The 27937-nt window shown below is 40.7% G+C and overlaps 2 protein-coding genes across 4 annotated transcripts in view; one reads left to right on the forward strand and one right to left on the reverse strand.

Annotated features, from left to right (window-relative positions):
• Positions 1 to 19315, reverse strand: part of LOC125975400 (metalloreductase STEAP4-like) — a 43660-nt gene extending 24345 nt beyond the window's left edge. For 2 of the 3 annotated variants that reach the window (XR_011087343.1, XR_011087342.1), the window contains exons 1-2: positions 18563 to 18872; positions 16616 to 16664 (exon numbers count right to left, since the gene is read on the reverse strand). The gene's annotated coding sequence lies outside the window, so the exon portion shown is untranslated. Of the gene's footprint in view, positions 1 to 16615; positions 16665 to 18562 lie in introns of all 3 variants that reach the window. The other variant, XM_049730969.2, reaches the window with a different exon arrangement.
• Positions 1 to 27912, forward strand: LOC125975344 (G patch domain-containing protein 8). The gene is made up of 5 exons (XM_049730792.2): positions 1 to 1051; positions 19313 to 19450; positions 23195 to 23325; positions 23406 to 23462; positions 23811 to 27912. The coding sequence occupies exons 1-5, from the start codon at positions 899 to 901 to the stop codon at positions 27139 to 27141; spliced, it is 3810 nt and encodes a 1269-aa protein (XP_049586749.1). The 5' UTR covers positions 1 to 898; the 3' UTR covers positions 27142 to 27912.
• The last annotated feature ends 25 nt before the right edge of the window (positions 27913 to 27937 follow it).

A 27937-nucleotide genomic window follows, 5' to 3' on the forward strand; every position in this document is an offset into this window, starting at 1 on the left:
CTGCTTTAGTTTCAGCACTACGTGAGTGAACAGCTCCCCAACTACGCTGCTCCCGCTACGACTCAACGCCTCATCTTAAAAACTTAAAACACATTATTGAATTCATGTCAGATTAAGAAAGAAAATCCCAAACAAACCCACAACCATACACCCCCTCCACACACACACACACACACACACACACGAGTGGAAAGCAATCCATTCACACTGAGCGGAATTTCATCCATACGCACATGCTGACACAGAATAGATCAGGGGGAGCGAGAGAGCGAGAGAGAGAGAAATCTGAGAGCAAGCGAGAGAGGATGAGGAGAAGAGAGAGAGTGTGTATATTTCTTCCGTGGGAAAGAATTTGATCCACATCAGCCTGCCTTGATCGGCTGGAGCCTCGACCATAACTCCTGTGGATGGATTTACGCCTCCGCCACCTCGCACACCTCTGGATTTAATTCATAGCACGGGGGACATCTTAAATCTGGTGCCAATCAATAGAAGCCATCAAGAAGCAGAGAAGAGTCGGGGGAGGAGGGAAGAGCGTCACACCTCCTCCTCCAACATCTTTCCGTGCGCGGAGTAGGAGCTGCAAAAGTGCATTAACCCGAGAGGAAGAAGGGGTGAGGGGCACAGAGGTGGAGGGGGGAGAGACACAAACCGAAGCCCCCTCCAAAAGAGACGCGCATTCATTCATCTCGCCCTGACCGAGGACAGCATGTCAAGCGCGGCTTTCCAGACACTCAGCTTTTTGTGACATGTGACTTCTCATTCTTACTGACCATGTGCGCACTTACGAGTGAGTGGCGGTGCAGTGGGGGGGTGTGAGGAGGGAGTCGGTCCTCACCTGCGCCTACTTTGACGCACTTCGGGACGCCGCAGGGAGGCGACGGAAAGGTGGCCGCGGATGGGCCCCAAGCCCCGAGATTCCCCCGGGATGGCGTGCGGCGCCTGTTACTACCTGGTGATCAGCTCCACGCACCTCAGCAACGGACACTTTCGGCGCGTCAAGGGGGTCTTCAGGGGGCCGTTGTGCACCACAGCAGCGTGTGAGTCACCGGTAAGTACCCCCCCTCTCCCGAATGTTTATGCATCTTATACAGTTGTGCTTTTTGGAAAATACCGCCTGACATTAAAGTGGTAGGAAAGTCTCCCAGCCACAGGCAAACCTCTTTAATGACTGAGCTGTATTGCTTTTATTGTTTTTTATTATTATTGCATGGGGGGGGGGGGGGGGGGGGGATGTAAATGCCAGAATTGGGTATTCAAGCAAAAAGTCATTGTCTCCGCATGCTAATTTTGCTTCCCAAGGCAATGAGAATTAAATAAATGGAATTGCATTAGAGTGCTTTGGGGATGAGATGAGCTGCCTTGTTGTAAATAGCACTAATTACCTGAGGTGTGTTACTAATAGAATGTGTGTGTGTGGGGGGGAACCGGTCTAGACTATTTGAAGAACTCCGTGACCTTTTCTCACTGGTTCTTTTCAGCCACTACAATGGCATTTGGTGTCAAACGGTGTGTGTTTGTGCATGTGTGTAAGTGCCCTCATCACGCATTTTTCATGAGCCCCCAATGTGAGACAAGATAAAGTGTTGGAAGTTATGAAAAGTTTGCTGCGTAAGGCAGAAAACAGCAGCTGGTATTCATCCTTGTGTTCTCTCTGGAGTCATTAGCATTCTGTCACGTTTGGCCCGCTCTCGCTAGGTGATAGTAATAAGTCTGGAAGAGATACTGGAAAAAAAAGTTGGATTCAACACCTGGAAACTTGCCTCTTCTGAAAACAGGCTTAGAGGACTGCTATTTTGTGGATTTTTAAAAATATATAATTCTGATTTGGATGTAATTCCTCTGTCAACCGCTAGATGGCGGCATGCTATTCGGTTTGAGACAATAAAAACATCCTCTGTAGTCGTGATGCTACAAAAAAATTTGATTTTATAACTTGATAATTGGTGTTTATTGGGAGATAAGTTTAGAGGGAAAAAGCTTGTTAACATAAATAGAGAGTCATCAGTACAATGTTACACAATTACACTGCTCAATATTTTTTAATTGGCCCCTTTGGAAACGTCGACAACTTTTAACTAAAAGGACTCTGATTAAATATTAGTTTTTTGTCTAAAATGCAACTTGGCTCAAACAACAGTTCTCATTAGGACTAATTTGGTCTTGCACACAGGCAGCAATTATTCCCTGATGGCGTTTCGAAAAAGAGACATGACACAATGTTAATCCATCAGATTGCGCAACATCTTTCTTGACAAACTTACATGTGTTGAAATGTCATTGCTGAAATATTGAACGGTGACACGTTGTATTAAGTGTGCGTTTCATCTGTCTGCCTTCACCTCTCCACTCGCTCTTTTGATGTCTCATCCGTCTGTTGCTACGCTCCCTTAGCTCTTCTGTTCGCCACATGCAAACAATCACGCGACAAGCTATCAAATGTTCATCGTTACATCAAATCATTAAAAAAATATATTTTTATTATGAACACCTACTCTGCTGCTGACAAAGTTAACTGGAAAAGTTTAAGCCGCAAAATCTTTTGGGGGATGTTTCACTTTTAATAGCTTACAAGAATTTACATAACCTTAAAAAGTTAGTTTTGTCAGTTCACTGATCTTGCAATAAATCATTTTCCCAAATTAATGATCACGTTAAAAGGAGCGGATGAGAAAATGTACATAATTTGGATTGTGCCACCTCTGATTTGTAATCGAGTTCAAATCATTTCCTGGCATGAGGATGCTTTACTTAATTTAACAGGAAGCACAAACAGGATGGATGATTATCACAAAGTAATGAGGCATCAAGCACCTATTTAGTCCGAGGTAACGCTTTAGTGTTATTAAGTTGTGAAGCGGAAGAGGTCATTCGAATTCTGTCCGAGTTGCGGTTTGAAGACGATAAGGCCCGTGTCGGCGTTGATAAAGACAAATCTACATGCGCAAAGCTTGAAAGTTCGATAAAAGCTGACTAAGAGGGTATCGGGAAGGTCAGACAAATATACACGCTTCCATATTTATCCACGTCCGTGTGGACACGGCCCAATTTATGTGCCTGTCAGAAGGATAAACAGTGTTGTGGTCAAGCCTGTTTGAATGGAATGGTTTGTGTTTGCTGAGATATTGCACCTTGGTGAGATGTCTTCTCAGACAAGGTGAGTGCCAATTTGTCCTTCACGTTGAGGAGGACACAAACAAAAACATGATGAAATGCCTCTTAATCAATTAAGGAAAGAGAGAAATGGTATGAAATCTTAATTCAGCAAACAAAAAGGTCACAAAAACCTGAAATATAATAATGATCACAAACGACAAACGACAATGCTAACAAATTAAAAGCGACATGGAAGTAGCATGCAACCAACATTGATTGAGTTAGCGGCTAGCTTGTAGCATTTCAAGATTCAAGATTCAAGATTCAAGAGATTCAGCAGACCCCTTTCAACAATAACTGACCGATTACATTTCAAGATACCAAAAGTGACACCAAAAGTTTAGTTTCTACATTTTGTCGCTTTTTTCTTAGCTTCAAATATCTTTTTTGTGTCAATTATGTTTTTTGTCCAATCAGATTTCAGCCGCTACATATTGCCCCTTACCATTTTTAAAATGTGGCTCTTTACAAATCAAACAATTATCGAACCAAAAGAGATTTATTAGAAATCTCTCGTCTTCTCATCAAGGAATGAGTCAGAAAGATGACTGCCCGCTATGTCGACATTACACGTTCACACTTGATCGCCAATTAGCTATGACTGCCGTCCCCCTAATTCCATTTTCGCTTAACAGTCACCGATGAATCGGTCTTCAAAATCTCATTGGCGCTTTGAACGTCTTTTATTGACGACAGGAAGGTGAGACAAAAGCAACACAAAAGGACGGAGGCCCATATTTGAATTGATTTATGATCATGGGACTTTTGGAGACACCCCCCCCCCTTGCTCCCCCTCCCTCCTCCAGTAGAATATTATATTGCCTTGTGCATGCATACTAAAATGAACATCCGCTTTGATGTATATTTAACTGCCGTTGCAGAAAACAGATGAATCGGTGCCCGGTGTCAGAATGAGTGCCAACGCAGATGCGCGTGCGACACCAAGGGAGGGGGGGGGGGGGGGTGACGAGCAGTCTTTATGGAAATGACTTAGTGTTTAAACATATGCCCCCAACAATTTAGAGGTGTAAAGAAAAGAAAATACAAATGAACACAGCCGATTGGTTCGATACTTTCCTCGCAATCTTTGTCACATTGCAATGCGACAAAGGAGAATTGTTGGAAGTTGGGGGAGATGAGATTTGAAGCTTCAAGGAAAACGTAAGAAAGCCCGATTTCGTCATTCCCCAAGGTGTCAACATCTTAGGCAATTGATCATCCAGATCAGAGATGTGAAAAATCAAATTTTATATTTTGGATGATTTAGTCATGATTGAAACATTCCTTCCACCAACCAAGCACCTACACCCCCCCTCCAAACATGGTACAGCCCTGTTATTGAAATTAATTTCTAAGTTAAATAACACATAAAAATGTGGGTGTGGTTTTTGAATGCGCATCGGTCATTTGGTGCTTAAATTTTTCCCCAACCCATCAACTTTTATCGCCAATGTGTGCAGCTGTCATTTTAATATAATGGAATAAACTATTCTGTTTTTATTTCCTAATTAAACTGTATACAAGGGCTAAACAAGGGCGTTTATTAAATCAATACAATTTACTGATTTATACATTAAATTCATTTTTAACTATTAAATTGCAAGGCCTACTTGAAAAATTAATTGAGCACTTTTGAGTACGTGATCCTGTTAGCTTAAACTATTCTATTTTTATTTCCTAATTACAGTGTACACGAGGGCTAAACAAGGGCGTTTGTTAAATCAATACTATTTACTGAGTCATAGATTAAATTCATTTTTAACAATTAAATTGCAAGGCCTACTTGAAAAATTAATTGAGCACTTTTGAGTACGCGATCCTGCTAGCTTAAATAGCGCCATTTTCTCAAGCTCTTCCTGCTAGCTTAAATAGCGCCATTTTCTCAAGCTCTTCCTGCTAGCTTAAATAGCGCCGCTTTCTCAAGCTCTTTTTCTTCAATAATTTTTTTTAGCTTGTCTCCGCCGATATTGTTGACCACTTCTGAGTTGTCTTTAGCCCACAGTGGCTTAGAAGTAGATTATACTTTATGGTAGGATTTAAAGGGTTTACACAAGGTTGAAATGAAATAAACGCGGCCATCGAGTTGTTGCTTGAACACTTTGAAAGGTTGTTATGGAATCAAAGCTTCTAATGTTGCGGTCACTCACAATCACAAACACACACACACACAGTCAGCAAAGTAAAACCGTTTCAAAGTGGGCAGGTGAGTATGGCTGAATGCTAAAGTAGTGTAAGACTGGCTCGATCTTGCTGACCACTGCAAAGTGCTCGTGCTGATCACCACTTATGTCCTCCATCACACTCACTGTGACCATATGGGGGGGTTGGGGGGGGTGTAATTGGGATGGATGGGTAAGCCAGGACAATGCCAAAGAGGAGGGGGCGAGCCAATGAGACGCTCTGCATTGATTTTCGCACTCTCTCAAGCTCTTTATTGACATTTCATTTAGCTAATGAATTCATTAGCGCTTCATAGCATAATAACCTCCACTTGATAGCCAGGATGACTCCCCCGAGGAAATACGCTATGTTTACGTTATGGCTCTTTGCCGTTTTCTTTTCCAAACTCAATCTGGGCTTTCTTTGATTTGCTTTTCTCCCCAGTGTACCCGTTTCTTATCTTCTTTTTTTTACCTCACATTTAACTCCTGTTTGTTTACAAAGTGCAAATAGTGCTTTTGGAGTTTGTGTTTTTGTGTGACCCTTGCTCATCTACTGGATTGAGATGTTATTTATTTACTTAAACTGATGGATGACTCACTGGAGCTTATCTATTTGACCTTTGACCTGCGGTTTACTGCTGTATATACACACACTAGTAGAAAGGCTGAACTTACATGACTTGAAAGACCATTTGAACCTTTTGATAAATTATTTCTCCGAGCACGGGGGAGGGCGGCGTGTGATAAAACAGAAAGGGAGGGGCGGTGGTAGCACACAATATGTCATCAGATTGGATTCATGGTGTGTAACCACCAGTGTGATTTTTTTTTTAACAAACAGGGCCTTTCTTTATTAAATAGTAAATTTATCCATAAATACAATTTCACATAAACATGCAAAATGGTTATTTTCAACACTTGGAATTGCTCCCTAATAACAACATATTGCGCAAGAGAGAATACACTTTATTGTCAGCCTGGGGGAGTGGGGGGAAAAAAAAAAGTTTGAGTTTATAAGAAAAGTAAAAAGAAAAAAAAAAGACATAAAAGTTTTATGGGCACTCAAAAGGCACCTTCGCTCCAGGCCGTTAATTTCGGACCTCTCCTCGGTCATTCTGCTTTAGCCTTCAAGGCCCGTGGGCTTCTCCAGGAGAACATACATTATTGTTTTATTGTTGTTATTTTATTTTAATTTCACTTTATTTCTCTCATATTTGTTTTGTCTGACATGAATCAATGCTGCTGGAACACTTAAATGTCTCCACTGGGATCCATAAAGTCCTCATAAAGTTTCCTTCAACTTTTGTGATCATACACAACACTCTGTACTGCAATTTTTGTCATCCATATCAATGTAGTGTACAATTTCTTTTTCTTGATTTGGTTTTAATTAGAGTCATTTCACACTTTCCCTGTTTTTGATCATATGGAATTCATAATTAAAGCCAATTAAGACAGTTTAAAAATAACATTTGCGCCTACACGAATTTTGCACACCTATACCACATGACCCCGCCCCACCCACACACACACCCACACACACTCTCACACACACACACACACACACACACACACACACACACAAAGCAAATATTCTAAATCTAAGTTTGCACATTACCCGGGGACAGATGTTTGCATGTGTGGTCATTAGTGATCTCAGCATCAGATAATTACCTGGAGTCACACCAGCACATATTAAAAAAAAACTCTCCCTAATGCAATTAACGTGTGTTTGATAATTACAAGACGATTTGGCCAACCATCTGGAACAGCAGCTCGGTTTCAAAGTGAATGACACGTGTTGAAGAATCAAATGAAACAGCACACAAAAAATAAATTTTATATACACACATTTTTTAAATATATATAATTTTATTTCTGTGTATTTTTTTAAATATATATATAATTTTATATAGATAAATATATGTATTATATTTTTTATATACGTATATATATTATTTATTATTTATATATATATATATATTTTTTTTTTTGGAAATATATATATAATTTTATATAGATAAATATATATATTATTTTATATATCTATATATTTATATACATAAGTTATATATATATATATATATATATATATAAATAAAATTAAAACAAATCTATAGTATATATATATATATATATATATTTTTTTTTTTTTAAGAGTGGGACGGTCTGCTATTAATGTGCTCCTTGTCTGAGGTCACCACATTGGTGGCCCTCATCTTCCTTCAGCCATTTCACATTGCTCTCCTTCTCATTTCTCCAGCACATTCATTTTTCAGGAGTATAACCTTTGACTCCTACCGGTCGCGTATGGGTGTGTGCGCAAGTGCCCATGTTTGTGAGTACACCAGCCATATATTGAAGTTGGTGTGTGTTTTATGTGATGGAAATACTGATGGAATATTGCTGAGGGAAAATCTTTCAAGGAACTTGCCATTCAATAATTTCCTTTTTTTATTTTTTATTGATCCCTTATTCTGCCTCTCTGACTGGATTCATGCATCAATGTTTGGATACTGCATGGAGATGGATTTATGCATTAGCTCCTCCATGCACTTGTAGGTTGGCCACGTTGTACCCACGTTTTCGAATGCCGGCGGTGCGTACCATTCCACGGCTGACATGCTGCTCGGGTTAAAAGCAGCTCAGACAAATTAATTATCTCTTCTCTAGAGGAGGGATGATTCATTGAGAGAGCGAGACGCTGTGAACCAGCACCCTCTGGTTGAGCACAAGCCAACAAATTACTCCCAGACCAGAAGCGACCCGGGTCGGAATAAAGCAACCTGGAATTTATTCTCAGTTTGATCTTTAGATCCGCCTTGCTCACAGAAGCATGCTACATTTGTAGGCTTTATGAAAATAATAACTAGAAGGCATTTTGGATTCATAGATCAAAGAGGATGAAGAATTCCCTGCATCTCACCTTCCGAAAAACATAAGATTAAAATGTGTTTGCCATCTTTTTTTGCAGTGCTGGCATTAATTCAAAATGCTACAGTTTAAAAGCCCAACCAAAAAGGAAGCAGAATAATTATTCAAAATGCGCCATGCACATTGCAAATTGGCTTATATACTTAAAATAGTCTTTCCCTCAAAAAAGTATCTGGAGGTGTGAGTTGAAGGAAAAAATGGGACACTTTCATTTATCATGCTCGTGGAAAAAAAAACTTAATTCCGACTCGGGATTAAATTTTTTTTTGGGATGGTGCCCTCCGATTGACTGGTTGGTACCGATGGTCAGTTACCAACACCCTCATGAGAATACGTGGTATAGAAAATAAAAATGTTTTCATTTTCAACTTTACTGACTGTCACGCTTAAATTGACCTCTTCACCTTGAATGTTCCCCTTCTGCCCACCATCAGATGTCCCTGAGGGGAACTCCTGGCGTGTGGAGAAAGGGTCATTGCCGGGTGAAGGATTTATAGATGAAAAGGCAATTTCAGAAGCGTCACATCATTAAATCATACCTGTCAAAAAACAATTATAGTGGAGTTTATGACTTTTTTGTAATTTTTAAAATTTTGGAATATGCAACCACAGTAACAAAATACTCTCCTTAAGGTATCGAGAAAATACAACTCAAAATAAATTAATTAATAATTAGTCAGATGCGTCCAATCACACATATCCATATATACATATTTCAAAATTAACCAGTCGTAAAAGGGTTTTTACTCCAATTCCATTGTGCTGCTCCTTTTGGAGTTTGTGCCTTGGCCACCAGGGGGCAGTATAATACAGACAGGTCTCCTGAATGAGCTGTCATAATCTACTCACAGGATAAAGAATATATGCATGCTGATATAATCATATCTGTCTACATGTGTTGCGCAACCCTTTGTGTCCATAATAATAGCACACTTGAATTTCAAGTTGCCAACTGTGTGTGCATATAAAAAAATAATAGGCCAATTTTGATTTTGCAACTCATACATTCTGAAGTACAGTAGTAAAGGCCGATTTTGTGATATCGTGAAAACATCGTGTGCAGTGTATAAAATTGTTGGAAGGACATAAAGAAAAGTTCCATCATTACGGGCTGTTCTCAAAAGTATTACAACATCCCGCTAGAAGTTTGCGATAGCGTCGAGCTGCTGGTGGTAACGATCTTGACTAGGAATCAAAACACAGATCCTAATAATCCATTCTGTTTGTCCCAACCACTCTTTCCATGAGCCACAATGGAATCAACAATCCGCTGCAATTATCATGAGTCACAGCAGGATTTTTTTTTTTTTTTTATCTTTATGCAGATTGAAGCTGCCAGGCGCTCATTTTAGCACAGAAAGTGTTTGCAGTGTACCGCAGGGACGGTAGCCTTGCAGTGGTCCGCTCCCCCCCACCCCCACCCCCCCTAGCTACCAAGACTTGGCTTCCTCCTTACTCCTGCTCCTTCTGTCTATTTGCAGATGTCACTTTGGCGTGATTGGGTTTCGATAAGTCGCGGCGGTGCACGCCGAGAGGAGTTCTCACTAAAATGATGGAGTGAAAGGGAAACCCTACACTTGAGAATAAATACGTTTGCATGTGTGTGTGTGTGCATCATCATTTCACAGGTATTCATTACTTCCTTCAAAACCCACAGGCAAGGCGTAAACATACTTCGCTTATGTGACTTATTCTGACATTTCTGCTGCCTCGCTCTCTTTCTCAACCAGCATGTTTTTTGTTTCTTCAGAATGCATATACAAAAATCCCTCCCGCTGTGATCTAGAAAAAGCCACACGCACAAACGAGGCACGAAAGAACACACAAGTTCACTTATCCTGCAACAAGGCTAGCGTGTTGGAAAAGCTAAAAACGACTAATCTGAGCCGTGACAAATCACAAAATAATTCTTATATGTTTTTGAACGTTGCAAAAAAATATGACAGAGTTATTTATGTAAATGAGTGTCATCGGGCAAAGGAGGCGGAATTCCCAGGCCTGATGAGTAGCTTAATGATTCATCAGGCTAGCTCAGGCAGGCATCAATAATGGATAACAGAAAGGGACATGCAGGATTTCTCGCCCCTTGATTAAAGTGCTCCACAACCCAACGCCACACTTCTCGCCTCTTCTCACCCCTTCATTCTCAAGAATAAATAAAATGCAATCCACCCTCACGCATTTCGTCCTTAATTTATTTTCATATAGCTTAATGTCATCACATCTCACATATTTAATAAGCTTTTGTCCGCTTTTCATCCCCCTGCCTCTGTTTCTTTGGTTTTAATCCAGTCATAGCAAAAAATAAAATAAAAGCTGGATGGAGAGGCAGAGAGATAAAAGGAGAAAGGCACAAATGAATGCTAGCTCTCAAAATAAGCGGTTTCGCGTCGCAGTTTGTGACGGGCAATTTATATTTTGTGCCTCGTGAAAACACACTGAATTGCAAAATTGCAAATCAACTGTCGAGGTCGCATAAAGCTTGGATGAGCTGGATGCATAAGAAGTGAAGCAAGTCAGAGGTTTGAGTAAATTAGAGCTACTCACGCCGCAGAAGCTAGCTAAATGTAGCAATGAGCTTTAGCTAGCTAAAAGAGTGGCTAAATATTGCGCGTGGCTAATAAGATATGAAATTAATCTAAAATCTACTCGCTGCACAGAAGTAGGAATGAATTAGTTTGCTACACAGTACACTAATTATATTAATGTAGTCTAAAATATTTAGAATATCAGTAATATTTTTTTTGATTTTCAAAGTCTCCACAATCAATGTTCTTAAATTGATTAGAGTAGCTCTAGTTTTCTAGAATAAACTAAACTTTGCTTTTAGACAAGAAAATGTCAAACTCTTGACGGTATTAAAAAAAAAAAGATTGCTTCAGGTCCCTGGGATTAACCTGCCAGGAAAAAAAAACCCTGAAATCGTTCCAAGAAATTAAAGTTGCTCCTCCAACGAAATCATTGATTCGCAAAATTACCCCACTAAGCAAAACAATGTCTTTCAAGACTTGGCTCGCTTCACGCAGCATCTCTCCGGGGATGGAATCTGAACACAACGACAAGAGGGGAGTTTTTACAGCTGCACACGGGTGTCAAATTTTCATCTAATAGGCGACATGAAGCTTTAAACTCCGAGCGCTCGGCGGCCATACATACTAATGCAGCCGTACCCGGGAGATGCAACGAGAAAGACAAAGTGAGCTGCTCAGCGAGTCCTGCTGGGATTTGAGTCCCTGATCCAGCACAGGGTCTTAACAGCTTCAATCTCAGAGTGTGGGCTAGGCCAAAATTGGACCGTTCCCTCCCGAAAATTGTCCAAATTTAGCCGAACGTTAAGGAATGCAATCTGAAAATCTTGTTAATCTTGTTTCCTAAATCTCCAACACTGATTACCTCCATTTTGTCTTTTTCATTTGGGTCACCAATCTTGGATGTCAGATTAAAGTTTGATCGAGCCACAAAATGGACGCAATCCTCTCCGAGGGTGTGTAATCGGAAAAAAGATAAGAGCACACGTTCGCTAATGGAAAGTATGTCTTTGGTGTAAATAACACGAAGGTGTGCTCCATTTTTTTGCCATTTACCAGAAGGTACTTGATACCAGAGATGGTATTTTAGGAACGAAGGCTTGACAGTGAATGGACACGTTCTGTCAAGAGCTGACACTGAGCGTACCCGAGAGAACCGAGTGTTGTTGAGGAGGAGAAACAGTGAAAGCAAAACAGAGTGTGGACGAATATAAAAATCTCTAAAGCATCTGAAGAGGAATGGGTTTCAATTGACTGGAGTTACTCCTGCCTCGGATCTACGGCGGAGAGAGCACCAGGGGGAAAACAAGAACGAAAACAGGCTCCATGCGGCGCATAATTACCGGATACATGTTCTGTCGGAGAGACCATGAGACAAGCTCACGGCTACATTCTTTACAATCGCCGTCCTTTTGTCTTCCTGTAATTGCTTTTATAGGGTGAGCCGTAATGTGCTCAGAGAAGGGCAAGGAAAAGCAAAAATTGCCTTTCAGAGAAACAAATATAAGTCCCTAAAGAGTGAAGTGAGGGAGGGGAGGGAGGAAATGATGAATATACAGTAAGAAAAAAAATTAGACTAGTTTGGGGAAGTTTAGGAATTTGGATACTTTGTACCAGTCAAGTTAAGTTTGCACCATCAATTTTATTTTGACTTTTGTATTTTCCAAATTTAGTCTGTTTTAATTCATTTGGCCCACAATGAAGCTCTTTTTTATTTATTTTTTTTAATTTAATTTAATTGTATTCTATTTTATTCGTATTACCATGATTATTTTTCAATTTTAGTTTTACTGATTCCATTCATTTTCTTTAATATAATAACCTTGTTTTTGGCGCGATTTTTTTATTAGACTGGTCAATTTTATTTTGACTTTTGTTTTTTCCAAATTTAGTTTGTTTTAATTCATTCGGCCTAAAATGAAGCTCTTTATTTTATTTATTTTATTTTTTTAAAATGTAATTTTATTTAATTTTACTTTAATCTATTCTGATTTATTCTATTTTATTCATATTACCATGATTATTTTTCCAATTTTTGTTTTCCATTTATTTCCTTTAATTATAATAACCTTGTTTTTTGCACCAAGCAAAAAAAAGAAAAAAAAAAAAAAAAAAAGGGCATCCACTCTGACTGAAGAGTCAAGTGTGTTCACCTTGCCCCCACGCATGCACGCCCGCATTCCGGGCAGTGAATTTTGGCACATAACAGCGTTGATCAATGACAACGTGCACTGCATATAGAAGGCACCTGTGGAGAAGAGATAAAGCTGGATGTTCCCTCGGACGAAAAAGAAGGCAATGGGATGAGGGAAAAAGATCCGCGGCTCACTAGGAAGGTTCTTTTGACTCACCTTTTGATGGACATGGAATTAAATGTTGATGGCCGTATCGCAACGATCGTTTCATTCGGGGCCTTGGGACTTATCAGGGATTTATGATTTGTGCTTCAGTCTGGCACAACAAGGAAAAAGCAATTTTTTTTTGGCCACTTTTCACATTTGTAGGGTATTGTGAGATCTAACGCAGGAACAAATTTTTTTTTTTTTTACAAAGATAATGCCGCAATTTTATTTACAATATTTTTATTATTGTGGTTTGCAACAGAGATGTTAGTTTTGTATTTCCTTATTTAACTAATTTCATATGTTCAAAACAAATGACTATTTTGGTGCAGTCTAACTGTGTACATGAAGAAAGGGGAGTTTGCGCCGTTGTGGGGAGGATCACATGACTTTTCTGCCATCCAATGGAAGCAACCTTTAAATTCAACATAGAGAGAGCAACATGGCCTACATGGCATGAAGATACAGAAGAAACATTTAAAATGAATTGCATACAATATCCATAATCGCAACTGTACTCCGATGCAAAGTTTGAAGATCAAATCTGAGGAGGCGCACCCGACTACAAAGGGCACAGTGAGCATTAGCAAATATAATCTGCTCATCATTTATTCATTCAGTTTGTTTCATGCATGCCGCTCAACCTCAAAGGTCAGCGAGAAGCACAATGTTTTTATTCCGTCGGCCAAGAAACAACAAAATAGAACATATGAGCAACGAGGCTTGCGCGGCACGCTTCATCATCTTCTTCAACGCGTTGAAGTCATTTTTGGAATTAGTGACAAATGGAGATGAACTGCTGAGTGACATTCAGCCTACTTTTGTTTATCCGTGTCATAAAGTATCGTCACAGAAGCGTTGCTTTTCCGCATGCTTACGAATATTAAACAAGCGGTAGGAAGAAACGATTTATGCAAACGGAGCGTTTATCGCACTCGCCGAGCTTCGAATTATCAACTTTGGCGCGGCTTCATCTTTCACCTCGGCCGTCGAGAGCGATTGATGGAAGTGCAAATGTCTCTTTTTCCATCATCCTGTCACTTTTTTTTTTTTTAAGCTTGCCCTGCCAACATTTGTTCTTCTTCAATTCTTGGGCATTCAACTTGTCACATGATACTATTCAGGAATATTTTGTGGCAATTTGCTCAATTTATAATTAATTCATAATTAATTTATTTGATAAATATTCCAAATAAATTTAGAATTAATTTATAATTAATTTAGTTGATAAATATTTGGAAAAATTATTTGAATAATTGTTTATTTAGCACACCTGTGGCATAAACATTACTGATGACCTCATACTTTATATATAATTTTAATTTAGAATTAATTTATTTGATAAATATTTGATCAAATTTGAAAAAATGATATGAATAAGTGTTTATTTAGGACACCTAAACATTACATTGGGCGATGACCTCATACTTTTAGCTCTGCATAGACACCGTACACGCTAAGCTAACTACTGCAATCTCACGTCTGCCATTTTGTACTCGATTCGACGGTGCAGAATTTGCAAATGGACCCGAATTATATTTTGCACAAACATTTCAAATAGACAGAAACACACAGACATTGACTAGTAAGGGCATGCATCAGTCAAATAAATAACCGGGGTGGGAGGGGGTGAGGGGGGGTAGTGGCCATGAAGGCATAATAAAGGCAGTCAAGGGAGATACATTAAGGTTGTAAATATCAGCTCATTATCGCTTTGCTGTCTCGTTCGGAGCCGCGTGACTTTGTCTAACGGAGATCTTTAGATCATTACAGTAGCAAACGTGTCATTAGCTCCATAGGGCAGAGTGAAAGACAAAAGGGGAAAGAAAAAAAATATGCATAAATAAATGTGACGGATACCTAGAAGAAGATTAAGAGCGCAAACAAATTTGGCAGCATAAATAGAATTGTTTCTTTTCATTAGTGTGTCCAGGCTAGGATGCTAATTATGGATTAAGATAATTAAACGCCTAATTGGGCTTGATAAACAATTAGAAATTGCATGCCCAATTGCTATGACAAGGCCCAAGCTAAATTAGGAATCATTACAATTCAACTGGTTAATCTTTGGCAAGAGTTGAGGACGAATGTTTTTCCGTCATTTTTGCAATCGTGTTAACAAAATCAACAGTTTAGAATGTGGTGCGGGAAATGAAAAGTAAATGTGATTATGGGATGAATCTAACAAAAATTACTTTTTTTTCTTCATGTTTCTTTCAGAAAACTTGTTTCTACAGAAGAGGATTAAAAACGAGGGGCGACAGGATTCTGACTTTTTTCTCAGAATTCTGACTTTAAAGTCAGATTTTCCTCTTTCTGACTTTAAAGTCAGAATTCTGAGAATAAAGTCAGAATTCTGACTTTAAAATTCTGAGAATAAAGTCAGAATTCTGACTTTAAAGTCAGAATTCTGAGAATAAAGTCAGAAGTCTGACTTTAAAATTCTGAGAATAAAGTCAGAATTCTGACTTTAAAGTCCCAATACTGACTTCAAAGTCAGAATTCTGAGAAAAAAAGTCAGAATCCTGTCACCCCTCATTTTTTTTCTTCTTCACTGGCTCTAAATCCTCTTCCGTATGTTTCAGCCCCACTCACAATGAACCAAATTTAAAATAGCGAGCAATTACAGCCATCTTGTAATTTCACCTTCACCACCACTGTCAAATTGTCCATTAAAATCTTATTCTGGCTGCCATTGACCCTTTTATCAACTAACTGATAAAAGGCCGCCACAGCGAAATCAAATAAAAAAATACCCAGAAATATTTGCGATGCATTTCCAACTGCCATTTTGTTCTTTTACAAAAGTGAACACATACACAAAAGTAATGAAGATGTATGAAGGTGGTGAAAAGGAGGATACATTCTCCACTGCACACATTCAATCTGCTGCACAAGCCGAGTTCTCTCGCGGGAGCTTTTTCATGAATATATTGTATATCATTAGCGTACGCCAAAAAGCAGTCGGGGCCATGTGGAAAACATTTTAAGTGTGACTTTCTTGCTGCAACAGATTCAATTACATCCTTCCACTTTTTGCTTGAGAAGTCTTTCCTATTTGAGGCATGGCTGACGCCATAAGCAAACACGAGATCATTCAAGTTCATGGTCATCATTGTGTTTTTTTTTTTTCCCTCCTGACGCAAATCAAATTTATATTTGCATATGGCTGTCGATGCATGAGAAATCACATTTAGGGTTGGAATTCAGTAGAATGGCAACTTTGAGAGCTCCGTTTTTTCTCGTAAATATCCGAGCGATTTCTCGACAGATAATTGCACTGTGTTAGCTTGCGTCAAACTAAACGGGGGGCAGGTACACACACGTACACACACACTCCTTTCAATCTCATCACTGAGGCAGCACTCAGAGAAAAGACCGTTGTGGGTGATTGGATCATTTCCTGGTCATGGCTTTAGGTCGACAAGATGGATCGATAAAATACACACACACACACACTCACTGGCATAAAGGATCAATGTTTATTACTTACCTTTCTGTTGAAAATCCTGTCGGCCAGCTCACCCACTCTGACTCCAAATCTAATATGGACAAAAGTATTGGGATATTGATTAATCAAGCAGCCAACACCAATTTTATTATTGTATGTTTTATTTATTCTTCCGTCCCAATACATTTGGCCGACCCTAGCATACCTGCAGACTGAGCGAGCCAAAAAAATATATATAATAAAAATATATGGACTAAAATATTGGGATATTGATTAATCAAGAAGCCAACACAAAACCAATTTTATTATTGTATTTTTCATTTATTCTTCCGTCCCAATACATTTGGCCGACCCTAGCATACCTGCAGACTGAGCGAGCCAAAAAAAAAATATATAAAAATATATGGAGAAAAGTATTGGGACATTGATTAATCAAGGAGCCTTTTATTAAACACCATTTTTATATTATTAATCAGTCTTCCGTCCCAATACATTCGCCCGCCCCTAGCATACCACGAGCCCAAAAAAATTAATAAAAAAAAAAAAATATATATATATATATATATATATATATATATATATATATAAATAAATGTTGGGACATTGTTTAATCAAGCAAACAAAACAGCCGAAAAAATATATATAATAAAAATATATGGACAAAAGTATTGGGACATTGATTCATCAAGGAGCCTTTTATTAAACACCATTTTTATATTTTTAATCAGTCTTCCGTCCCAATACATTCGCCCGACCCTAGCTTACCTGCAGACTGAGCGAGCCCAAAAATATATATATAATAAAATAATATATGGACAAAAGTGTTGGGACATTGTTTAATCAAGCAGCCAATGCAAAACCATTTTTTCTTTTTTTAATCCATCTTCCATCCCAATATATTCACCCGCCCCTAGCATACCTGCAGACTGAGCGAGGCTGAAAAAGAAAGTCATTTGATCCATCTTGTTTTAATTAAAATCACCTTCATATGCACATCAGGGATCATTAGTCTCAATGGTAATAATACAATAATGTGGAGCTGTGATATGCACTGTCAGACTGTCTGACCCGGCCGGCCTCGCTTCACAGACGAGGCGTTTGACAGAAGGAGAAAAGGGCAAACGGGGGGGCTATAAAAGGGAAGGGGTGGGGGGGGTAACGACTACGGCAAGAGGATGGAGTTGGAAAAAGAAGTATAGAAAGAAGTGACAAGCTCAAATTAAATTCCCATCATGTCAGTGTAGAACAGAATTCAATAGTGTTTATTGGCAGACCCTAGCCTGGGGGAAATTACATTCTGAAGCCGAGCATGGAATGAATACACGCACACACAAACATCTACTGTGCACAATTTTGAATATTCTCAGATGGGAGGGGGTGAGGAGGGGGGGGGGGGGGGTTATCCATTGGCAGATGTGAGCTAGTGATGTATCCCCCGGGGTCCACGTGCCATTTGTGTACAGTCTGTCCTCGTTCTGCACACACATCTGCTACGAGTTTGTTTCTCTGATTCTTATCTTCACACAAAAACATCAACCGGGACACGCATGGATATTCACACACAAAAGTCCAAGTGGTGCATTATGGATGATCCATACTGCTGTTTTTTTTTTTTTTTTTCCTCCCCCACGATTGTCTTTTTTTTTGCTGTCGATTTGACTTTGATGTGACTCGGGGACTTTTTGTACAGAAAAATAAATAGAAGTTATTTTATAGAGAAATTGACTTTTGGTATGTTAGGTATTTTTCTATTGAAGAACCTGCTGGTAGTTTGAAAATTGAAAAGCTAGATTTAACATTGATTCGCAAAGTCGCTGAATTGAATGAAATTTGAGTAGATGACCCACTACTGCTGAATATTATATAAAATTCTGTTTTTTTTCCCAACCCAAGTTTCAAATTATAGATGAACAGCTGGCATGTTCTTCTCAACTTTTAACTATCAATAAAAGATGAAAATGAGTTTGCACAAAGTTATCAAAGCGTTACCTTTATCCATTTTCTGTCAACATGCCTGAGTAATCCACGGGCGCCATCGCTTCTCCTGTCACCTGTCCTGCATTTCCCTGATCATGCATTTAATTTAGCCCCGCCCCTTTTTTTTCTTCCATATTTCAAACTTCCTTATCCTTGCCCCTGACTCCTTGTAAGCTTCCACCTTGCATCAAATTCATCTTGATTCAAAATTTAATGAGAAACTTTAATGATAGCCTCAATTTGACTCCATCTGTCCAAATCATCATGAGGGTCAAAGGTCACCTAGAGACAACCCTAGTTTATCAGAGTGGACCAGTCAATGGCTCTTATAGACAAAAAGGCAATTTTTAGTCTTTAATTAATTGAACATGAATGTTTTCGTAATGTGTAGAAAAAAAAAAGTTTTCGTAATGTGTAGAAAAAAAAAAATAATAATAAAAAATAATAAAAAGCAGACAGCTGAGATTTCATCCTCTCCCTCGCCGGAGGGTATCAGCGGGTTCACGTGGGCCCGCACTTATATCCGACGCATTTGTTAACCTCAAGCTAATGCTACCGCAAAGTACTTTAATGGCGTGCCGTTAAACGTCTCTACTCAGAGCAGATGTCCGGGTTATTACGATGGGCGAACATCTCCGGGATGCAGATTTGCTATAAACGGCTACCGCTCGGCTTTAAGCCTTCAGGTTATTGTCACTTTATTGCCTCCATTTCTCGCCATGTCTCTCCTTACTTCAATTTTTTTCCGCGTGTATTCTGCAGGAACGCGGGGAACGAGCATTGGGTTGCTCAGTGGAGGATCTGAAGTCTCTTTTCTACTGCGAGCTGTGTGACAAGCAGTACCTGCGCCACCAGGAGTTTGACAACCACATCAATTCCTACGACCACGCGCACAAACAGGTACATGACGAGATGAAAAACTCCAAGGGGCATTTGCGTTGTTGCAAAAATGGCGTCTTAAAAATTGCTGCAATACGCCTGGCACACACACACTCATTAGATTTCAATCACTAATAAGAAAACGAAAGGGATGAGAAATAACGAAGCAATTAATATTTGATGTGAAGAGGAGGAATAGACGTCAGCGGGAAGCACATGAACTTGGGATGACATCTTACGGGTTCTGATGTGAAGGGGGTGATGACATCACTGATGAAGAATGAGCCTCCAGGCAGAGATGTATATTGATGTAGATTAATCAGACCGGTTAATTGCACTGATGATCAAAAATGTGTCAAAGTCGTGACACATTTGAGTAGTTGTGAAAAAAAAAATGCATTTGAGTTAATGTTGTAAGCTCAAATCTTAGATGTCTTAACGTGATTGACCCGTTCGCTACCATTGACAGCTATAGACGTCAATTTGTAATTGGGCTGTGAGTGAATGAGTTAACCTGCTTTTTTTTTTTCCATTTAGCTTTCCCAAACACACAGTAGCAGACAACACACACACATATAAAACAAAAACTATTAGTCATGACTCAAGTATGATTGTATTATTCCAGTTTGGACAAGATGAAGCCAATGGAGCGTTCGGAAAAGGCCCGGCAGCAGGTTCCCTCTCCTGTGCTCTCATTTTCATACACGAGCTTCTACTTTGGAACTAACAAGCTGAAAGTTCCGCGGTTACCGCATTCTCGTTCGGCTTTGTGTTGTCCTGCCAAGTCGTGGAATAAACATACAGCACGAGCAATCTCCGAACCGAGCCAACCCGCCTATGGCTTCCAGACGCCCACACCGGGCCACGGAATGAACATTAAATAAGACTATTTCCCCGACACTGTCATTGTTGTTTCGAAACGGATTGAAGCAACTGCAGGCCAATGTTAATGCTTTGTTTTAGCCAGCGGCAGGCGCGGGAAACAAGCTGCACGAGGCTGTGAGCTGACAGTAGCCACTGGCGCTGAGAACACACACACACACACACACACAGCGTGGCATGCATGTTCACTGCTGAGCAAGGAGACAAGAGATGAAATTCCAGCTGAAGATGGCTTCCCTGCAGGAGTATTGGCTTTGGAGAATGGAGGCTGATTGCATTTACGCTGTCTACCATTGATTCGGGGTTAAACGTCTGCATAAGAGCCGTGCTCAGCGTTTTCCGTCGATGGTCGAGATTGCTCATTAGAACATAAATGGCCCTCATTTAAATCAAGAGACATTTGCATGGAGATGTTTTTCAAAATCATGCCAGGCACCAAACAGCTTGGAAGCGTCGCACGGTCTGAAGGAATATTGATATAGATTTCGTTTTCATGAGCGAAGAGGAACCTGGCACTGTGATTCCAGTAGGAAGGCAAGTTCGCATGTTCCTTCCGGCTCTCATCATCATGGACAGCTTTTGAGCATGCCAACTCTGATTTGGTCCGCCGCCCGTCTTCCGCTTCTTGTTCGCTGCGGTTCATTACCGATGCCCCCCCATGCTTGAATATGTTGAATATTACTCACAGATTTGCCGTTAAAGGAACTTGACACAAGCCATCAAGTCAAACACTGACTCCTTGTCCAGTGTGATTTAATTGAAGATTATTTTTGATGGACACCATTTGGGAAATGGCAATGACCTCCACCTTTTTATATGCAAATAGTTTTCAAAAAATTTCTGAGGGTGGTAAAATAACCTACATGCAGACCAAGATAAATATGCAGATGGAGTTATTTGAATTTTTCACTACTTTGATTAAAATTACCCAGTTTCTACTGCCCTGGTGTGTGAAAATAAAAGTAAAAAAAAAAAAAAAAAAAAAAGAATTAGAATTAAAAAAAAAAAAAGATTTCAGAATATATCTATATTTATTTTAAATAAGAAAGCTATAGAGTTCATGAAGAGTAAATAATTTGTTTATCTCTTAGTGATCTGAATTTTATTTTTATTATTTGGTCCATTTCTTGTGGTTAAAGGAGGAATAAAATAAAATAAAATAAAACAATAAATAAATAAATAAAATAAAAATAAAAAAGCCTCTAATAGTAACAATGAATTAAAAATATATTTAATTGTTGTTCCATTATTTAAATTTTGTAATGAAATATTTTTGGTTTGAGCAAAAAAAAAAAAAAAATTAAATAATGGCACCACCCACCTGTTCCTAACATATGCCATATTCAACAAAGCAGGAAGTAGCAGGTTAACAAACAGAAAACTTATTTTGTACTACATCACTAACTCTTATTAGCTCGATGCAGAAGTAAGAAATGTTGCATCAATCAACTCCCACAACACACAAGTGCTTCCGCATTAGCGTCCTCAGTGAGCTGATAGTGGGATGTTAAGCATCAAATGATAATGTAAAACGACAAGCTGCTTGTGTAAGACTCGGCGCAGATTAACCTGACGTCTGTCATCCCCTGTGCGAGATCTAGGTGTGAAAATAAAGTGAGTGTATAAATAGATCCAATGTCTTTGGGGCTAATCTGATGTGTGTGCATGCAAGTGATATATTCTGGATGATAGGTGGGAATGAGTAACATCATGTGGGGGGAGGGGGGGGGGGATGAGTGCATAATAATGATGCTGCCAGGTATTCTGCAAAAAATAATATGTCACGTAAACACCAAATGGCCAAGATGTTTGGAAGCAAAGAGACTCGAGAGAGATGTCGGAGGACAATGGCGCAGCAACTCCCGAGTCCCTCCTTAGCCTCAAGATGCAGACAAGCAGACAAAGACAGGCACATGTACACACCTGCCAAGCGTGGATAAAGGAAGGATTAGCGTGTGTCAGAAAAGGAAATCGGAGAAGAGCGCTGTGAATCCTTGAGAGAATCGGCACAGCTACATTGACGGACATGTTTTCGTCGACATAAACAAAGCGCGGTTGGTTGTTATTTTTAAAAAGCAGCGTGAACGCATTGTGGTAGCATGATTTTTTTTTTCCGATCATGTCCTACTGTCAAGACGTGAGAATATTTTAAGAAATATGACAAAATTGTTAAAATTAATTAATAATAATAATATTATAATGCTAATTTTTAAAAAATAAATAAAATAATAAATATAATTAAATGTAAATAATCTAAAATATAAATAAATAAAATATTGTTAAAATTGTCCACCTTAACCTATCTCACAAGTTATTCTAAGCCAGTCAAGACCAAATAGTAAATTAATATATATATATTTTTTGTGTGTGCTAAATAAAAATAAATAAATAAATAAATAATAAAATAATAAATATAATTAAATGTAAATAATATAAAATATAAATAAATAAAATTGTTAAAATTGTCCACCTTAACCTATCTCACAAGTTATTCTAAGCCAGTCAAGACCAAATAGTAAATTAATATATATTTTTTTGTGTGCTAAATAATAAATAAATAAATAAATAAATAAATAAATAAATAAATAAATAAATAAATAAATAAAAAAGTTGCAACTCCAAAACTGTCATGAAAATCAAACCGTCCCCCGCATAAATTTCTCTCTTGGTATCCAAACAGCTCAGCATTGACATTAAAGTCTGCCACTCAAACTGTGTCCCTAATCGAGAATCCGCCAGATATTGCTCTCAAGCTGGGCATTAATCGAAAAAAGCACTTTTGTCTCAGCTGAATGGAATGAACTGAGCGCATTTTGCGGAGAAAAATCTGCAAATGCAAATGCGGTTTAAAAATCACCCTTCCCTAATGTGTGTTTACTGCAGAGGCTGAAGGAACTCAAGCAGAGGGAGTTTGCTCGCAATGTGGCCTCTAAGTCGTGGAAGGATCAACGCAAGCAGGAGAAAGCTCTCCGACGCCTCCACCAGCGAGCACAGCTGCAGCAGGAACGCCAGCGGTGAGTTTGTGTGTGCGTGTAAAATTAAATCGGCACTCCGTAGAGGTTTGAGTGTGTCACATCTATTCCATGTTTCTTAGATTTGATGGATGCAGCCGCAGATGTGGGAGCACTCAGTTGCCGTCCGTGGGCCACAGGTGAATATGGAATTTAGTCAATTAAGATTTATAAGTACATACCCAAGTCATTGGTGTCAAACATAAGGCCCGGGGGCCAGATCTGGCCCGCCACATCATCTTATATGGCCCTTGGAAGAAAATTTCTGCTAAATTTCATGACCCTTGCTAAAAATATTTGTTGTGTGTAATAAATAACATTGCCATTTCACTTTTTGCATGATAATATGAGATGATTAAACACTTATTTGATCTCACGACGCTCTGAGGGCAACAAATAAATAGATTTGACACCCCTGGATGTTCTTTTAAATTCAGTTTCTTTTGGACAGGAATATGAAATTGAATATGTTGTGTATTTCATTACAGTGGCCAAGGAAGGACGTTTGAGCTACGGAGTACTGTCAGGCTTGTCAGCCAGCAGCAAGACAAAGACACGGAACACAAAGCTCGCAGCCCTGTGGACAAATTTGAAGCCTTAAAACACACACACAGGCCCCAAGCCAAACACGGCGGTACATCTCCACTGAGCCGCCAGCGAGAAAATCTATGCCGGCCTCTCCCCCAAACACCGCTGGTTACTCCGGTCGAGTCCCCGCTAATCACTCATCTCGAGTCCGATCAAGGTCCTTTTGCAGTGAATCAGCAAGTGGGCTGCCAGCTGCCTCTGGAGGAGCGAGGGAGAGCTGGAGGCAGGCGTGGGGTGTCCTTCTGTTTCTCACGCAGGGGGCCGCGGCTGGAGCCCTCTGCGTCGGTTTTCTCTGACCAGGAGGAGGAGGAGAGAGAGAGGCGGGAGAAAATGAGAGAGCGGATTAAGGGCATTTTGGAAGACATTGAAAGGGAAATTGAAGGTGTTGGTCCAAGTAATACGAGAGGAAATTGCGCTGAGGACAACCAAATAAAGGAGACGGTGAAAGATAATCAGAGCGGTGAGCTGAAGGAGGAATCGGAAGCGGTGTCCGTTTTGCGTAAGGATGGGTCCACCTGCGTCGGGTGGCCTGTGGGTTTGCTGAAGTTCACCAAGTGTGAGCCGTGTATCTCTTATAGCTGCAACCCAAACTGCACAAAGGAAGCGGTAGAAGAACTCGAGCCGGCTATTCTTACACCAGACACTCGTTTACAAAAAGGGATGAGTCTGGCGCACGAGGCGAAAAAAGCTGAGGAGAATGTCAAAGCGGAAGCACACCTGTTAGACGAGAACAAAAACCTTTCATCGTCAGGGGGAGGATCAGAAGGGTCGTCGCGCATGCTAAGTATAGATCATCATGTGAGGGCGTCCTCCTTTCCGTTTGACCCCACTCACAGTGACAGCTCTGACATCAACCTCGCAACTCCTCCGGGAGACAGCTTAGCGAACATCCAGGAGGGAGACCTTAACTGTAAATTAGAATCTGTCACCCGGTTTAGCGAAAACAGGACAAGCATAAGCCCGCACAGGTGTGAGAGCGAGATGGCGTGCGAGGGTGCAGGCGATACTCACCCGCGAGGGGGCATCTCGTGCAAAAAGAGTAAACACGGCGTAAAGAAGCCAAAGTTGGGAAAGAGGAAGAGGAGGGGGAAGGAAAGGGCCGCAAATGGACGCCAATCACGGAGGTGTAAAGTGAAGAGTGTTGTCTCCGCCGTCTACAACGTTAGCCCCAGAGGGGGAGAGACTGGAGACAGTTGGGGAGACAATAAAGGACACCGGGAGGCAAAAGTGTGGAGGAGCAGCTGTCTCCAAGGGAGAACGGAGGCCGAGCCAGTTTACGTCTCCGTCGGGAAGAGACGACCTCACAGGAACTCGACATCTCAGTTCGTGCTCGGCGGAGAGCAGGGGGAACCGTGTCGTAGTTTCCCCCAGTTTGCCAGACGTGCACCTGACACGGAAGGGGAGCATATTCCCGGGCGATCTCGCTGCTCCTTAAACTCTTTCTCACCAAGATGTAACACAAAGCTGTTTTGGGAATCGGGTCACCATAGCAACCCCAGGAGTTTCATTGACTGCAGTTACCCTGACAACAGCTGTAGCGGCAGCCCGGCGAGAAAGAGAAAAGTCGTGCACGGGTATAGAAGGTTCATTCAAAGTAACGGGAGTAGTTTAAGACACTATGGGGAGATAGAGAGAGGGCGGCGGATGGGTTGCAAAGACCGAGGTTTGTTCTCAGACCAATGGGAGTGGCTTGGGGAGAACGAAAGGCTGGATTCTGGATGGAGATGGAGAAACAAGGCTTTGGGGTGGGAGTGGGGCAGTAGGGCCAGCCTAAGTCCAAGCAACAGGAGAGCAAGCATGGAAGATGCGGATTGGGACAAGTGGACGTTGGGAAGCAACGACAGTTGGGAGGAAAGTGGGACACGGAGGTCTACCTCCGGGTCTAGAACTGGTCCTGACAGTAGGTGGAGCCCCAGTTGTGCGTGGGGATCTGCAGGGACGGGGCACTCTAGGTATGTGCCTAGCCCTGAATGGTGGACAAGTAGGCGCATGTACAGCCCGTCAAGAGAGTCCACCAGTAGAAGTCACAGCCCACGTTCCTGCAGCCCTTGCAGCAGCAGGGTGTCTGAGCTCAGCTGGGAATGGAGCAAGAGCAGCACTTGCTCAGGTATGACATATAGAAGACCCCGATCCGAGGTAAATTCGCAAAGTGACTTATCTCTTTCACCCGACCTTACCTTCAATGCTAGAGAATCTTCACCAGACCGCAATGAACATCATTGTAGGGTGAGCAACACATCTCAGCTTGAAAGGACCAAGTCACTGTCAGACTGTGATCAAGAACCTTCTGTTTCTACGACCACAGACAAAAGCATCCCGTGCCAAAGCGATCCCGTACCACAGAAACCAATTCGGACATTACAGCTCCCCCTCATTGGGAAGCTCCCTGCGATCCAAAAAAAAGCAAGAAGGCGGAAAGAACAATTGGAACGGATTCAGAAGGAGTGTGGTGATGAAGAAGAAGTGAGTCAGAAATTGGACGGTGAACATCCTCTGGCTTTGATTCAATCCAACCAAAGCAGTATGCCAAATCTGTGTGCAGTGGAGATTAGGTCTGATGACAAGAAGACACCTCAGCCAATCAGCTTTAGCGCAGAGGAGATGGACAAGTATCGACTCCTCCAGGAACAGGCCAGAGAGCACATGCAGAAAGTTCTGGAACAAGGTGAAGAGAGCACAGATGTTCCCATGGAGACAACCCTCACTTGCACGGCACAGATAAACGAGTGTGGGACTCAAGGGGAGGCGTACACGCCTGTGGCCTCACTCAAGCCTCCACAGAATCCTCACCCAGTGCAAACGGGTCACAACCTTCACGAAAGACTCCAACACATGAACCCACAAGAAGATTTTCAACGGCTTTTGCCTGTCCCCAACCTTCCTCCCCTTGCACTCACCCCCCCTTTGGCCAACCTCCATCATTTAATTTTACAGCACCCAGCTTTCTCCGCAGTCCGTTCCCCGGCTTCAGGCCCCTCTCCCGACATCCACCCAGCTCAGCTCGCCCACCTACCTCATTACCTTCACCCCTCTCCCGTCCCTCTCTCATCTCTCTTTCCTTCCATCCTCCTCACTCACCCTTTCCTGCCCCTTCCACCGCCTCCCCCAGTGTCCGCCTTCCAGGCAAACCCTCTCGCGCCGCTTTCCACGCTCGCCCTGCAGCCTCCGAACAATCTACGACCTTTTTTAGATACGGTATGGCCAGTGAGGTTCCAACAGAAGGCCTTGTAACCGTGGCGAGAAAGAGAGAGCACATTTCTGTTGTATCTTGTATGGAATCCATTGGAGTTCCGACAGCGAGCCACCATTTTTTCGATTGAAAATACGTTTCTCCATTAATCCCCTGCCGCGTGGCAGCCGACAGTGAGACAAGCGACTTTGATCATTTGCGCTTTCTCGATCATTCAAGCTTATAATAAAAAGAAAGGTGCACCTGCTATTCAAAGACAAGCTGGGCTTGTGTTAGCATTGCTACGCTACCTTTGAAGTGGAGCCCCTCCATGCTCCCTGACAAAGGAAATAACATTGCTTGGTTTGAACCCCAAGCGTTAAAAAGTACACCTTTGAATAATCGGAAATGAAAATGTAGCACAAGCTTTGGTTCACATTGGAATTTTTAAATTCAGTTGGATATTTGACAGAGGTGCTTGAATCTGTTTATTTTAGGAAATGAATGAAGGTATTTCAAATGTAATCCTTTACAAAGTTTGATATAGAACTTCAATTTCAAGATATTAATTGATTCAATTCTTGTAAGAGCATGTTGGACTATAGAGGTAGTGTCTATGAACTGGATTTCAGTAGGTGTCACCAAATTTTTTTTTGTATTTTGTAAATATATCCAACGGAACTTGTGCTCGAGTCAAGATAAAATATTTCAAAATAATGTCTGGCTTTGTTGCCAATGTCACATTTCCCCTACACACATATGTATTTATGAAAGTTGTTACAGCAGCGGTCTGATCGGTGCTCAAATAAAGCGCATCTTGAAAAAAAACTAAATGTTTTTGTTTTATTTCATGACGAC

Source organism: Syngnathus scovelli, chromosome 9 (assembly GCF_024217435.2).
Source record: "Syngnathus scovelli strain Florida chromosome 9, RoL_Ssco_1.2, whole genome shotgun sequence".
Taxonomy (NCBI): domain Eukaryota; kingdom Metazoa; phylum Chordata; class Actinopteri; order Syngnathiformes; family Syngnathidae; genus Syngnathus; species Syngnathus scovelli.

Excerpts from the sequence above, each read along its gene's own strand:
- LOC125975344 (XM_049730792.2), top strand. The coding sequence starts at position 899 with ATGGGCCCCAAGCCCCGAGATTCCCCCGGGATGGCGTGCGGCGCCTGT. Across the intron at positions 19,451-23,194 it reads ACGACCACGCGCACAAACAG|AGGCTGAAGGAACTCAAGCA; the intron begins GTACATGACGAG and ends TGTTTACTGCAG. Across the intron at positions 23,326-23,405 it reads CTGCAGCAGGAACGCCAGCG|ATTTGATGGATGCAGCCGCA; the intron begins GTGAGTTTGTGT and ends CATGTTTCTTAG.